The sequence below is a fragment of the Corythoichthys intestinalis genome, chromosome 3 (genome assembly GCF_030265065.1).
Source record: "Corythoichthys intestinalis isolate RoL2023-P3 chromosome 3, ASM3026506v1, whole genome shotgun sequence".
NCBI lineage: Eukaryota > Metazoa > Chordata > Actinopteri > Syngnathiformes > Syngnathidae > Corythoichthys > Corythoichthys intestinalis.
The window spans coordinates 66,144,314-66,160,557 of record NC_080397.1 but is presented as its reverse complement, the minus strand read 5'-3'; the positions used below and the strand labels follow the sequence as shown (position 1 = coordinate 66,160,557).

The 16,244-nt window shown below is 39.2% G+C and overlaps 1 protein-coding gene across 2 annotated transcripts in view; it reads right to left on the bottom strand.

Annotated features, from left to right (window-relative positions):
- Positions 1-2,465: 2,465 nt before the first annotated feature.
- LOC130913214 (pleckstrin homology domain-containing family A member 2-like) overlaps positions 2,466-16,244 on the bottom strand; it is a 64,078-nt gene continuing 50,299 nt past the window's right edge. For both annotated transcript variants that reach the window (XM_057831643.1, XM_057831644.1), the window contains 2 exons: positions 11,284-11,361; positions 2,466-4,326 (listed from right to left, as the gene is read on the bottom strand). In XM_057831643.1, coding sequence (XP_057687626.1) covers positions 3,889-4,326; positions 11,284-11,361 — 516 coding nt within the window. In that variant the 3' untranslated portion in view covers positions 2,466-3,888. The remainder of the gene's footprint in view (positions 4,327-11,283; positions 11,362-16,244) is intronic.

The window sequence follows — 16,244 nt, the reverse complement described above, 5'->3', positions numbered from 1 at the left end:
GATTGGAATTAGGTTATAGCGCCCGTATGTGGGAGTGTATGCAATCTGCTAATATTGTTCAGTCTATAAAGTGATGTAAAAGTAATATAAAATTTATTCTCATGTTAAACGATCATTGCAAAATAGAAATAAAAAAAGCATAGTGTAACCGTGTTGATTGCATCCGTATGCGTCTTTTTTTTTTTGTCAACTCACTGTTTTGTGAAGCAGATGTTTGTATGCAAGTACTGTAAATCAGTGGCGCCACCAGGGGGTGGCCACAGCCACCCCTATAAATTGGTTGGCCACCCCGCTTGCCAGTATATCGTTAGATTGTTGTAGCATGTTATGCATTTCATCCCAAATGAATGCATTTATTTTGTTTTGTTAAATGTAGGGCTGTCAAATTTATCACGTTAACCGGCCCTAATTAAATCTTTTGAATTAATCACGTGAAAATATTTATCGCAAATAACGCATTCGCGATACGACTCATTCACGCATTGCCGCAAACAGCCTACAATGGCGCCGTTTTACTTATATACAGAGATAAGAGGCAGATTGGAGTAGATACAAGCATTCATTGGGGCCGTGCTTTTAATTGGCAAAAGCCTTGCCATCTCTCCCACAGCCACTATAAATATTGTGGGAACCGATGTGGGGAAGAATGACAGTTGATCTTTTTCTTAACACCCTATAGTGTACCCAACACAGAGAAGATATAGCATTTGCAGCCACCACACACAGTCACGGGTGAACCGCGTCCCATCATGCATTTGGGCAGAACAGTTAAGTCGCTACAGTATCATTTACTGAAAGCTGAACAAATACACTAGATGGCAATATTTAGTCACAATATACAAACTCACATTTATCCTTTAAGAATTACAAGTCTTTCTATCTGTGGATCCCTTTCACAGAAAGAATGTTAATAAAGTTAATGCCATCTTGTGGATTTATTGTTATAAAAAACAAACACAGTATGTTGAATGTATATATCCGTCTTTCCATTCCAGTAATAATTTACAGAAAAATATGGCATATTTTAGAGATGGTTTGAATTGCGATTAATTACGATTAATTAATTTTTAAGCTGTGATTAACTTGATTAAAAATTTTAATCGTTTGACAGCCCTAGTTAAATGTACACCTTATGCCTAATATATACATAACACAATAAAACAGAATTGTTGTGGAACTCAAAATGTTGACTGGACAGTTACGGACTATGCACATTAAATCATTAGTAACATCAAATATTACACAATGCACCAAAGTATATCAGTAGCCGTGTCCTTAAGTCTTTCTGATAGTTTTCCCCTGACCTTTTTACTGCAATAATAGAATGAAAACCGGAAATTATGGCTTTTAGTTTTGGCCACCCCAAGATTTTAAGTGGCCCCATCTGGCCACCCCTATGAAAAATTTCTGGAGGCGCCACTGCTGTAAATTCGAATAAAAAAAAAAAAATATTGCACAGTATCTTGAGTTTCACCTAGTTTATATAGTGACGTCTAGAGGACAAACCAAGGTATTGCATACAATCACCTTTGAGATGGCTGTAAAATTCATCACAAAATTAAGCCATACATTACCACTTTGTATGACAAGGCAAATTTAAAATAAAAAAAACGGATTTATTATAAAAGCAGGCAGACAAGTGAACAAGCATTCAAGCACGAGTTGAAGCCACACACAAACTACTTCAGACTACTACTTGAAGTTGTGAAAGTCAAGAATATAAAATGGTAGAAAATAAAATAAGTGCAAAAATGCTAATAAATTACCAGAAGTGGCAACGTGTACACCCCAAAATGCTGTAGGGTAAGTGGTGAGTTATCACATTTCAAACCATATAAACCTGCTCATGAGCAGTACTTTATATCCTTCATCAAGTACCATATAGTGGTAGTATTATTTATCGTCGCACCGCCGTTTCGTGTGCACCAAGCACTGATGGTTCGATTGTCAGTGTGAACTTTTATGTTTGAGGTTGGCAGCAGAACACTTTCGCTTGTCTTGTTAGGGGCCAGGAAATGCTTGTTGAATGTTAATGAAGGTTGCTCTCAAAACTTTGCATTAGATGTCGCCCATGGAAAGAATACTAAAAGAGAGGGCGCGTGAACTATAAAAATATACATTATTTTTGCAGAGACCATATCTAGCTGAAGACACGTACAAAGGGTTAAAAGCATGTGCAATCATTTGTAGCCCTGCGAGATCAATTCACATCAACATTCAAGTTTTTAGTGGAAGCTGCACAAAAAAACCTAAATAAAATGCTTCATCCTATTTTTGAACAGCACTGACAATCCGATACTACAGTTGTGGTCAAAAGTTTACATACACTTGTGAAGAACATAATGTCATGCCTCTCTTGAGTTTCCAGTTATTTCTACAACTCTGATTTTTCTCTGATAGAGTGATTGGAACAGATACTTCTTTGTCACAAAAACATTCATGAAGTTTGGTTCTTTTATGACTTTATTATGGGTTAACAGACAAAGTGATCAAATCTGCTGGGTCAAAAATATACATACATGGATCTGAAAAAGCGAATCATTGACTTGAACAAGTCAGGAAAGTCACTTGGAGCCATTTCAAAAGCAGCCGCAGGTCCCAAGAGCAACAGTGCAAACAATTGTTTGTAAGTATAAAGTGCATGGCACTGTTTTGTCACTGCCACGATCAGGAAGAAAATGCAAGCTATCACCTGCTGCTGAGAGAAAATTGGTTAGGAGGGTGAAAATTCAACCGAGAATCACCAAAAAGCAGATCTGCCAAGAATTAGAAGCTGCTGGAACACAGGTGTCAGTGTCCACAGTCAATTGTGTTTTGCATCTCCATGGACTGAGAGGCTGCCGTGCAAGAAGGAAGCCCTTGCTCCAAAAGCGGCACCTTAAGGCTCGACTGAAGTTTGCTGCTGATCACATGGACAAAGATAAGACCTTCTGGAGGAAAGTTCTGTGGTCAGACGAAACAAAAATCGAGCTGTTTGGCCACAATGCCCAGCAATATGTTTGGAGGAGAAAAGGTGAGGCCTTTAACCCCAAGTACACCATGCCTACCGTCAAGCACAGTGGTGGCAGCATTATGCTGTGGGGCTGTTTTGCTACCAATGGAACTGGTGCTTTCCAGAGAGTAAATGGGAAAATGAAGAAGGAGGATTACCTTCAAATTCTTCAAGATAACCTAACGTCATCAGCCCAAAGATTGGGTCTTGGGCGCAGTTGGGTGTTCCAACATGACAATGACCCCAAACACACATCAAAAGTGGTAATGGAATGGCTAAATCAGGCTACAATTAAGGTTTTCGAATGGCCTTCCCAAAGTCCTGACTTAAATCCCATTGAGAACTTGTGGAAAATGCTAAAGAAACAAGTCCATGTCAGAAAGCCATCAAATTTAACTGAACTGCACCAATTCTGTCAAGAGGAGTGGTCAAAGATTCAACCAGAAGCTTGAGGATGGCTACCAAAAGCGCCTAATTGAAGAGAAAATGGCCAAGGGACATGTTACCAAATATTAGCGCTGCTGTATGTATATTTTTGACCCAGCAGATTTGATCACTTTTTTCTGTTCACCCATAATAAAGTCATAAAAGAACCAAACTTCATGAATGTTTTTTGTGACAAAGAAGTATCTGTTCCAATCACTCTAACAGAGAAAAATCAGCGATGTAGAAATAACTGGAAACTCAAGAGAGCCATGATATTATGTTCTCCACAAGTGTATGTAAACTTTTGACCAAAACTGTACTTTGGTCCCCACGTCATCTGTAATATGATCATCTGGGGGCGCTCGTCGCTTGTCGTGACGTTGACACAGGGTGACATTATTAGTAGAGGTTAGGAATACAACAAGAACTAGTCACATTCATGTCAAAATAGGTAACAAGAACCACGGAATCTAGACATCAGTGGTACGAATGTTGTCATCATCCAAGCTGAATGGGAACATGCAGCCCGTGTGAGGCTGAGGCTGCGAGCGATGCCTCCGACGCCCGCATGCCACGTCTCCTGAGGCCGTGAGGATGCCCAATCCACTACTGGGCACGCTGGGGTATGAGGCTAGGGTTGAGAGAGAGTTGGAGGAGGAAGACGTGGAGGAAGAGTTAGGAGAGGAAGACAGCGAGGCCATTGTAGGAACAGGGCTAAAAGCATTGTCATTGTCCTCCGCATCCAAAATAGAGGCCTCATTTGCAGGGATAGGTGTCCACGGCTGCCAACCCGGTGCAATAGAGCACGATTTGACAAGAGTAGGCCGCTTTTCGACGGTCTGATGACTTCGACTTGCAGAAGCGTTGTGACTTCGATAGAGAGATGAACCTCGTTTGAATGAAAATCCCTTTAGCATAAAAAAGAGAGAGAAAAAAAAACATCACAATGGCTGGTAGGATGTACAGTGAAGAAAATAAGTATTTGAACACCCTGCTGTTTTGCAGATTCTCCCACTTATAAATCATGGAAGGGTCTGAAATTTTCATCGTAGGTATACAGTCCTTGACAAAAGTCTTGTCACTTATCCATTTTGTAGAAACAATTGCTAATAACTAGGGCTGTCAAACGATTAAAATTTTTTATCGAGTTAATTACAGCTTAAAAATTAATTAATCGTAATTAATCGCAATTAAGCGCAATTCAAACCATCTATAAAATATGCCTTATTTTTCTGTAAATTATTGTTGGAATGGAAAGATAAGACACATGACGGATATATTCATACAACATACTGTACATAAGTGCTGTATTTGTTTATTATAACAATAAATCCACAAATGGCATTATTAACATTCTTTCTGTTTAAGTGATCCACGGATAGTAAGACTTATAGTTCATAAAAGATAAATGTTATAGTCACAAGTTATAGTAATTTTATATTAAAACCCCTCTTCATATTTTCGTTTAAAGAAAATTTGTACAATTTTCAATCAAAAGTAGAGTTAATATAATAAGAATAAAGATAACAATAATAAGATTGAGTGACCAAACTCCGAGTAATGCCAGTTCACTTTGCATTGTTGTTTAGCTGTATGAGAATAGGGCCTCATTACTACAGACTGAAGTGCTTTTCCTTTTGTGAACATTTTTTTTTTTTGAGAGATAGCAATATTATTTTTGTTGCGCTTTCACTAAATGATACTTCTGTTTGTTGTGAAGGAGTTGCAGAAGCTTATGCCAATAAACGGCGCAGCCCAAAGAACACCTGTGTCCACTCGCCTTTATAACAGATATATCTCTGTGCATATCTTACCCAAAATACAACAAGAGACACATAATTGCCACTAAAAGAAAGCAAACTTACCGAAATATGTGTGGAGTACAAAGCAACAGCATAAACGTCTCACAACTACTAATTCTCCCACTATTAAAAGGAATAACATTAGTATGGAACGGCGCTGCGCTGCCCCCAAGCGGCCGGTGGCCTTCTCTTCACTCTTAATGTCCATAAACGGCGTCATTGAAATCTGTTTGAGGCAATGCGAGAGCGGCTCATTCAGTGCATGCGTTAATTGCGTCAAATATTTTAACGTGATTAATTTAAAAAATTAATCAACGCCCGTTAACGCGATAATTTTGACAGCCCTACTAATAACCTGACTTTTGATTATTCAATTGGTTTCAGAAATGGCTCATATGAAAGCTAAGACCCTCCCAAATTATGTTGAATGTACAAAAAATATGTTTGTTTCATTGAAAAAAGATTTATCATTTAATGAAGACATAAAGGTCAAATTTTTGGCAAGCCAAAAGTTTTGTCGCCTACAGGAAGTACTGTGAAAAGTGAACAAAAAATGTACTTCAAATACAAATATATGTTACATATCACAAGCGAATTAAGTAGTGGTGCTGTGAGATCCAAATTTAATATTTTGTATGACTTCCATGGGCTTCGGCATGGATTCATACAATTTATTGAGGAAGTCATCAGGAACATCATAGAAAGCAGTCTTGCATGCCTCCCAGAGTTCATCAAATTTCATGGGTTTCGTCTTCCATGCTTCCTCTTTCATCCTACCCCAGACATGCTCAATGATGTTCATGTCTAGTGACTGGGCTGGCCAGTCCTGCAGGATCTTGATCTTCTTCGCACTGAGGAACTTTGAGGTAGAGATTGAAGTATGCGATGGAGCGCCATCTTGCTGCAGAATATGTCCCTTTTTATGGTTAGGAATGTAAGAGGCAGCTAAGATTTGTTGATATTTCAGACTATCTATGTTGCCTTCCACCCTGCAGATCTCTCGCACACCCCCATACTGGATGTAACCCCAGACCAAGATTTTGATAATGATGTAACCACCAAACTTCACTGTTTTCTGAGTGAATCTTGGATCCATGTGGGCTCCAGTAGGTCTCCTGCAACATTTGTGGCATCTGTGGTGTAATTCAATGGAAGATTCATCTGAAAAAGCGTCCATCTTTTTGACAGGCTGTGGGCTTTGGCAAATGCCACACGTTTTTTTTAATTGTCTGCACCCTGAGAGATAAATAGTCTAAAATATCAACAAATCTTAGCTGCCTCTTACATTCCTAACCGTAAAAAGGGACAAATTCTACAGCAGGATGGTGCTCCATCGCATACTTCAATCTCTACCTCAAGATCCTCCAGGACTGGCCAGCCCAGTCACCAGACATGAACATCATTGAGCATGTCTGGGGTAGGATGAAGGAGGAAGCATGGAAGACGAAACCCAAGAATGTTGATGAACTCTGGGAGGCATGCAAGACTGCTTTCTTTGATGTTCCTGATGACTTCATCAATAAATTGTATGAATCCTTGCCGAAGCCCATGGAAGTCATACAAAATATTAAATTTGGATCTCACAGCCCCACTACTTAATTCGCTTATGTTATGTAACATATTTTTGTATTTGAAGTACATTTTTTTGTTCACTTTTCACACTACTTTCTGTCAACGACAAAACTTTTGTCTTGCCAAAATTTGACCTTTATTTCTTCATTAAATGATCAATCTTTTTTCAGTGAAACAAATATATTTTTGTTCATTCAACATCATTTGGGAGGGTCTTAGCTTTCATATGAGCTATTTCTGAAACCAATTGAATAATTAAAAGTCAGGTTATTAGCAATTGTTTCTACAAAATGGATAGGCGACAAGACTTTTGTCAGGGACTGTAAATGTCCACTGTCACAGAGAATCTAAAGAAAAATCCAGATATCACAATGTATGATTTTTTTAACCATTTAATTGTGTCATACAGCTGAAAATAAGTATTTAAACACCTGAGAAAACGAATGTTAATAATTAGTACAGAGGTCAAACGTTTCCTGTAGCTTTTCACCAGGTTTGCACACACTGCAGGAAGAATCTTGGCCCACCCATCAGTCAGGTTTATGGGCTGTCACTGAGAAACACTGAGTTTGAGCTCCCTCCAAAGGTTTTTTATTGGGTTTAGGTCTGGAGACCAGCTAGGCCATACTAGAACCTTGTTATGCTCCTTACGGGGCCACTCCTTGGTTTTCCTGGCTGTGTGCATTGGGTCATTGTCATGTTGGAAGACCCAGGCATGACCCATCTTCAATGCTCTGACTGAGGGAAAGAGGTTGCTCCCCAAAATCTCACAATACAGGCCCCCAGTCATCCTTTCTTTAAGATAGTGTACTCATCCTGTCCCATGTGCTTCACAGTAGGGATGGTGTTCTTGAGATAGTACTCATCATTCTTATTCCTCCGAACACGGTTAGTGGAATTATGACCATAAAGTTCTATTTTACTCTCATCTGACAACAAATTGTCATAGGCAAACTTAAGACGGGCCTTGACATTTGCTGGTTTAAGCAGGGGAACCTTCCATGCCATGCGTGATTTCAAACCATGACATCTTAGTGTATTACCAACAGTAACCTTGGAAACGGTGGTCCCACCTCTTTTCAGGTCATTGACCAACTACTGTCGAGTAGTTCTGGGCTGATTCCTCAGCTTTCTTAGGATCATTGAGACCCCACGAGGTGGTATCTTACATGGGGTTCCACTCCGATTGAGATTGACTGTCATGTTTAGCTTCTTCCATTTTCTAATGACTGCTCCAACAGTGGACCTTTTTTCACCAAGCTGCTTAGCAATTGCTCTGTAGCCCTTCCCAGCCTTGTGGTGGTGAACAATTCTATCACTGATGTCTTTGGACAGCTCTTTGGTCTTGACCATGTGACAAGTTTGAGTCTTACTGATTTTATGGGGTGGACAGGTGTCTTTATGCTGCTATCGACCTCAAACAAGTGCATGGAGTGGAGTTGGACTTTTAATAGGCGGACTTACAGTTCTTTCAAGGTCAGAATTCTAGCTGATAGACTGGTGTTCAAACACTTATTTGCAGCTGTATCACACAAATAAATTGTTAAAAAAATAATGCATTGTGAATTCTGCATTTTTCTTTTTAGAATATCTCTCACAGTGGACATGCACCTACGATGAAAATTTCAGAGTCCTCCATGATTTCTAAGTGGGAGAACTTGCAAAATAGCAGGGTGTTCAAATACTTATTTTCTCCACTGTATAAGCTCTAAAAATATATACTGTGGATGGATTCTATTTACAAACAAGAAAACAAATCAACGCAGAGGCTTTCATTTTTTTTTTTTTTGCTTACAAAAATTGTGATCACGTTCAATCAATTGTAGACAGACATTTTTTTTAAATGAGAAACTCACGAAATATAAATGCCTTGTCGATTAAAAATTGAGAAATATTTGCCTGAGATGAGATCCAGTCAGAACCAGTTTTGTTCGGAAAGGCAGGAGGAGGTGGCAAGATTTTTTACCACAGTGCGACAGTTAGGATGACGTCGTACACACTGAACCAGTTTGAGACTTGACTGACATTTCAGAAAAAGACATAAATGTCAAGGGTGTAGCCAGTGCGCACTGTATGAGGAGTCTAGGCATGTGCCAGTTACCGGTTTCAAGGTTTACCATGGTACGAAAACGGCCTGGTTACAAAACCACTAAAATTTTCCGTCATACGAAACGGAATTAGCTTTTTTTTATGTTCCAAAAAAATGCAGCAAGGATTCCGTGGCCTGGGACCGATACCGATAATTTCCTCCTCATTCCAACCGATAACCGATAATGTCAAGCCGATAATTCTATTAAAAGATTTATGTAAAATTTTAAAGTATACACAAAAGAAAATATTACTGTGCAAAAATATAATTTATTGCTCTTTTTTTTTTCAACATAAAATATGAACAAGTCGTCAATTCAAACATCTAAATAATGACAGATTGTCTGACATTGTGTAATGTTAAACTTTTGGCAACAATTACTTAAAGAGTAAATACCTAAGTTGCACAAAATGCCTTTAAAAGTAAGCCATTCCTAACATATATAACATTAATACACTGCAAAACACACCTCCTTAAAACTAGTCAGATTTAAGTGTAAATCTATTGGCAATAAGTGAAATTATCTGCCATCGCTTCAAGTGTATTTCTCTCAGATTTCTTGGAAGAAAAATAGCTAGCTGAAAATAATCTTATCAGCCTTGTTTTAAGCAATACATTATTATACTTAATCCTAAAAAAAACAAAAACTTGGAAGAAGGAAAGATTTTGAATAATGTTTGTGGCTACAGAATATTGATTTAAGAATTTGATTATCTACTGTGACTGTAATTGATCAGAGAAATATGTTAAATAATTTGAAACAAGAAAAAAACAACAACATACCTGACTGCTGCCGAAAAGCTGCTACAAAGTACATCCACATAATGTTACGGTAGATATCATTTATATAAGACTAGATGCATTTTAGATTCGGTAGCATTAGCAGCACATCTACAAAAAGCTAGATGCGGGCGTTAGTAAACGGCCTCCATCTTAAAGCAGTACACTTCCCTGCAAGGCTGTTGTAGCGAACCTTCCAAGCGAACCTATTTAACTTTTTATCTAAAATACTCCTAAATCGGTAAAATATTGACTTGAATCTATCTTTAAAATAGTTTTAAAACTTTCCCATGTCGAAAGTAGACAAAAGGGAAATTATGGAATAACGGGAGCAATTTTAACAACTTTAACAGTTGATTCACAACATTAAATTAATTGAATGTAGTTTAAAGCTGCTGATACAGAAAGTTGTTAAAGTTGAGCAATTTTAACAACTTTAACGGTTGATTCACAACAATAAATTAATTGAATGTAGTTTAAAGCTGCTGATACAGAATAGGCACTGGAGATTTTTATTTACTGTTATTTTTGCATATTTGTTTACTGTTATATGTTAACTTGATACTGAAATAGTAGTTTGGTTTAGCCTGAGAGTATTTTTGAACAATTTTGGAACTAATGTACAAAATATAAAAAAAATAAATAAATTTAAAAAAAAAAAAAAGGGAGGGGGGTGCATCAATAATCGTTTTATAATCGAATCGGAGCCTCAGAATCGTAATCGTAATCGAATCGTTAGGTGCCCAAAGATTCCCAGCTCTAATTGTGAACATCTGTTCAAAATAACAAATAACATTTACATAATCCAGCCTGTGGTGTTTTTTCCTATCTGGCGACTTTCTGTGTTGGGAGAGGGTGGTTGGGTGTGTAAAATGTGTAAATAATGATCCGGGTCATACACACGCGCTCTGTCAGTTGCTCGCCATTAATATTCAACTAATTAATATTGTGTTTTATGTAAAATCAATTTGATCATACATTGTTTAAGTTCAGTTTTATATTACCAAGGGTTCTCGTTCTAATGTTGAGCAACTTAAGCTCGAACTATGTGTTTATTCTATAAATTATATTTATTGTAACATATTCATGTTGATGTTCCAATTTGCAAATATGTTGTGATTAAATAAATCAAAAGAATAAATCCTGTTCAATGGATTTTTTTTTTAACCATATCTGTCAAAATAACACATTTTAGAGGTATAATTGCAATACCGTGAGACTCCGAAACCGTGGTATTTTTGCTTAAGGTTATCATAATGTCAAAATCACATAGCGGCACATGCCTAGAAGGGTCACATTTAAAATGGATGCCAAGGAGAAGAAACTGCCTTTTCAATTTAGTGCAACTGAACAATTTGACTCAAGAAGGAACAGTCGTGCTGAAATCCATTCACACAGAAGCAGGTTCACAGTAAAAACACTAGCATTATCGGGGAGCTTGGTGACTTTCATATTGTTTTAAATGACTGTTAAGTATCAGGATAAAAAGAAGCTTTACGAAATCTCTAGAGACGGCATTAAGGACCATTAATCACATCCATTGCTCGACAAACCTGATCATATAAAAAGAAATAAAAAAACCCTTGAAATTGTTTTTGTTAAGAAGAGCTGCAGTATACTACCTTGGTAGGACCTCGAAAGTCTTGAATCTTCATCTCGATGTCCCTGATCCAGCCATGCATATCCTCTGGAGAGTCAGTCTATGGACAGATAAGGCCATACATTAACAAGTAAAACTGGTCTATTGGTCTGAACTGTTTTAATGTATCACATGGGAGTATGATATATTCTCATTGTGATGATTATTTATTGTGTTTCGTTTATTAGGAGAAAGCAGCGAGTAGGAAAGGGTTATGGGGGCACAGAAAGGGAAATAGAAAAGGAGAGAGAGAGGAGAAGAAAGAACAGTAACAAGAAATACATTCAACGCCTACACTAATAATGAATATCGTATCGTTAGCTAATTGTATTTCCGGTTGACACCATGTGGGGGCCTGATGACCGAGGAGAAAAGGGAGAGGGGGGCAGGGGGTCAGAAAGAGATTGGCGGGGTGGAGCGTACACAATTTGACACTGTGAGGTGTGGAACCCAATATTATGTGAATCACATGTAAGTGTGGATATGTTGACATCCTCTTCTATGCTGCCTGATCGCTTAAACGATAGTTTCTCAACTTGAGTGTGTCTATTTGCACCCAGTCATGTGTGAATCCCATCAGACGTGTGATTGTCCTGCAGACAAAGGGATATGCTGCATGGTGGTCCACAGCCCCCACCCAGCCATTCGGGGAGGTGAGCCAGCTCAGTGCGTAGCTCTTTCAGCAGCTCCAGCTAGTCATCCCCCCGGGACCCAAGGTGGTTTCCCAGACCATCCGCGGCCCCATTAACTGGTCTTCAGAGAGGGGTTGAGGGGACGCGCCACCGCCCCCTTCGCCCACCCAACCGACAAGGCACACGCGGGACTCCCACGGCCCACTAAGCCCGGGGCCGGACTGTGTACCCACCCGGAGTGGGTAGCACAGTGTCTGCATTAAAATAGGAGAACCTGGCTGAAGGCAGTGGGATCACTGAATGGAAGTTCTTCCCAACCGCACATCCCACCGACCCTCGCCGAAGCCCCCTCGTGGAGTATAATGTATGTGGTGCGTTAAAAGAGCGGCAATGGCGGGGCCTGCAGCGGGGAGACCACTGTCACGTTACTCCCCCCCAAAGCGGTCCCAGTCACCCCACATCCTGGTGTATGATGCATTAAAATCAATAGGGAGCCAACCTGGGACTGTATGGCCTTGTTCAGAATCTCCTCGAAGACCTGAATTAGTGTGTAGGTGCCAGAGGTGAAAGATATACAGTGGGGCAAATAAGTATTTAGTCAACCATTAATTGTGCAAGTTCTCCCACTTGAAAATATTAGAGAGGCCTGTAATTGTCAACATGTGTAAACCTCAACCATGAGAGACAGAATGTGAAAAAAAAAAAAACTGAAAATCACAGTGTTTGATTTTTAAAGAATTTATGTGCAAATCATGGTGGAAAATAAGTATTTGGTCAATACCAATAGTTCCTCTCGATACTTTGTTATGTTGGCAATAACGGAGGCCAAACGTTTTCTGTAACTCTCCACAAGATTTTCACACACTGTTGCTGGTATTTTGGCCCATTCCTCCATGCAGATCTCCTCTAGAGCAGTGATGTTTTGGGGCCGTCGTTGGGCAACACGGACTTTCAACTCCCTCCTCACCACGTGGCGTCAAAATGATAACAAGAACGGTGAACAAAAATCCCAGAACCACACGGGGGACCTAGTGAATGACCTATAGACCCTACTCACCTACGTCACAAAATAGGCGTGTCGCTGTTTCCGGCCGCCATACTGTACCTCTTTTTCAGACCTATTCACATTGTTTTCAATTAGTCGAGCAAGTTATAGAGCAATTCATGGAAGCCCCGGTGTTATCTGACGCTGTAAACTCATTGGATCCGTTGCATAAAAGGCGTTACGTGGAAAAGCTTCAGTTTATCCATTCGCCAGATCCGTATTTGATGCCTAAATCGATGTTTTTCGACCCGCTGGCTTCGCCTGACATCTGATACCCACACAAAATCAGCCTATTCTCACGAAAGTTTGAAAAACTTTAAGAGCTTATAAATGCTACGTTGCTGGTTAGGTGAAACACGTACTCGTACACGAAAATTCGGCAGGAATCTTGTGCTCGGAAGGTGAGTTACGAAATTTTCAATTCAAAATCTTTTGTTCTTGCTAACATCCACTGTCAAGTCTAATATATTTCATGTCATTTGTCAATGGAGCTAGGGCTTTTAATGTTTATATGGTTTAGCGATAGCACTAACTACATACATACGTGTATGTTGTCGGCGATTAGCCTAGCAATGATCTTAATTGTGGTTGTCAGCCCAAAACCCTCTAAATATATATTAAATGCATCTTACCAGATATAAAATGACTACTACATAATCTTTGGTAGTCGTTTGGAGCCCAGTTTTCTCGTCGAATTGCAGCAGTCAATCGCGGCCTCCTCTTCGGCTCTCTCGGAATACGGTAAAAATTCAAGTCTCTCCGTCTATCTTCTCTGTTTTTGCAACCGACCGCCACACACAACTTCACCATTTTGAGTATTAATGTTGACGAGCAGTAAAACGTGCAATAATAGGAAGAATTTACGAAGCGCTAATGCATTTCTATGGCGAGTATGCGGACATCATGGCGCGGGGGCGTGGCTGTGACGTCACGTGAGTAGGGTCTATAGAGAGCTGGGACCACAGTAACAAAGGCGACTATTAGTAATACAATGCACCGCCAGGGACTCAAATCCTGCACGGCCAGACGTGTCCCCCTGCTGAAGAAAGTACACATCCGAGCCCATCTGCGGTTCGCTAGAGAGCATTTGGATGATCCAGAAGAGGACTGGGAGAATGTGTTATGGTCAGATGAAACCAAAATAGAACTTTTTGGTAGAAACACAGGTTCTCCTGTTTCGAGGAGAAAGAATACTGAATTGCATCCGAAGAACACCATACCCACTGTGAAGCATGGGGGTGGAAACATCATGCTTCGGAGCTGTTTTTCTGTAAAGGGTTCCCAGACGACTGATTTGTGTAAATGAAAGAATGTATGGGGCCATGTATTGAGAGATTTTGAGTGAAAATCTCCTTCCATGAGCAAGGGCATTGAAGATGAGACGTGGCTGGGTCTTTCAGCATGACAATGATCCCAAACACACAGCCAGGGCAACAAAGGAGTGGCTTCGTAAGAAGCATTTCAAGGTCCTGGAGTGGACTAGCCAGTCTTCAAATCTCAACCCCTTAGAAAATCTGTGGAGGGAGTTGAAAGTCCGTGTTGCCCAATGACAGCCCCAAAACATCACTGCTCTAGAGGAGATCTGCATGTACGAATGGGCCAAAATACCAGCATCAGTGTGTGACAAGCTTGTAAAGAGTTACAGAAAACGTTTGGCCTCCGTTATTGCCAACAAAGGGTACATAACAAAGTATTGAGATGAACTTTTGGTATTGACTAAATACTTATTTTCCACCATGATTTGCAAATAAATTCTTTAAAAATCAAACATTGTGGTTTTTTTTTCTTCCCACATTCTGTCTCTCATGGTTGAGAGACATGTTGACAATTACAGGCCTCTCTAATATTTTCAAGTGGGAGAACTTGCACAATTAGTGGTTGACAAAATACTTATTTGCCCCACTGTAAATGACACTACATGACATACACAATATCTGTCATAAGCATTCATTAATGCTCATGACAGTGTCATGTCATAATTATGGCTTGTCATATGAAAATCCGCCACTGTCAAATAAAGTGTTACCGGTTAGTATCTTTTGCTGTAAATATCTAATAAAACATTGAGGACATCTGCGGCTTATAGTTCGGTGCAGCTCGTCTCTGAACAAATGTCGTTTTCGTGTCAAATTTGGTGGGTGGCGGCTTATATTCAGGTGCGCCTTATAGTCCGAAAATTACCATACTTGAACTTTCTTCAAACTTCAACCACAGGAACAAGTAGATGTGAGTGTACAAAAAGTTTGTCAAAAATGATACTGTATGTTTCTGACTAATAGTTCTTTTAAATTGCTCTTTATACCAATAGTGTGTTAGTACAACATTGGGAGTCAACCTGTTAAGTCTTAACTGTATATTTCTTTATAAATCTTGCATTGTATTCAAATTATTTGGCCTGGACATTCATTTTCCATTTAGTTTACAGAATATCGACCAGGCTTCCCTTTTTCTAGCACGAAAACAAATGTGCTTATGCTTGCCATTTCTCTCAGCTGTCCTCCCATGGGAAGGTATCAACAGGATGTTATTATTGTTATGGTAACAGATGGCTGTGGTTGCTTCACAAATACAATCCTTAAAACGGAGCTTGTGCTACACTTCAGCAGCGGAGCATTTCAAGAAAACATCTCAAAACACACCAGCATACATGCACGCACACACCTGCTTGCTGCTTTGCAAAATAACATCTCTGTGACTTATGCATTATAATATAGAGGTAATACTGTATGTGGCATAAACCTTATACAGTCATGTGAAAAAACTAGGACACCCCATTAAAAATTCAGTTTTTTATTAAGAAATGCTCACATATCAATGTCTGACGTTGTTTTTCTTTATCTCTGGAAAGTGATTCAATTGCAGGTAAACAACAAAATTAACACTGTTTTACTCATTAAAACAAATATATCAACAAAAATGTATATTCTAACTGAGGAAAAAGTTAGGACACTACCACCTAATAGCTAGTAGAGCTGGGAATCTTTGGGCACCTAACGATTCGATTACAATTACGATTCAGAGGCTCAGATTCGATTATAAAACGATTATTGATGCACTCCCCTCCTTTTTTTAAAAAATGCTTTGTACATTAGTTCCAAAATTGTTCAAAAATACTCTCAGGCTAAACCAAACTACTATTTCAGTATCAAGTTAACATATAGCAGTAAACAAATATATAAAAATAACAGTAAATAAAAAACTCCAGTCCCCATTCTGTATCAGCAACTTTAAACTACATTCAATTAATTTAATGTTGTGAATCAACCG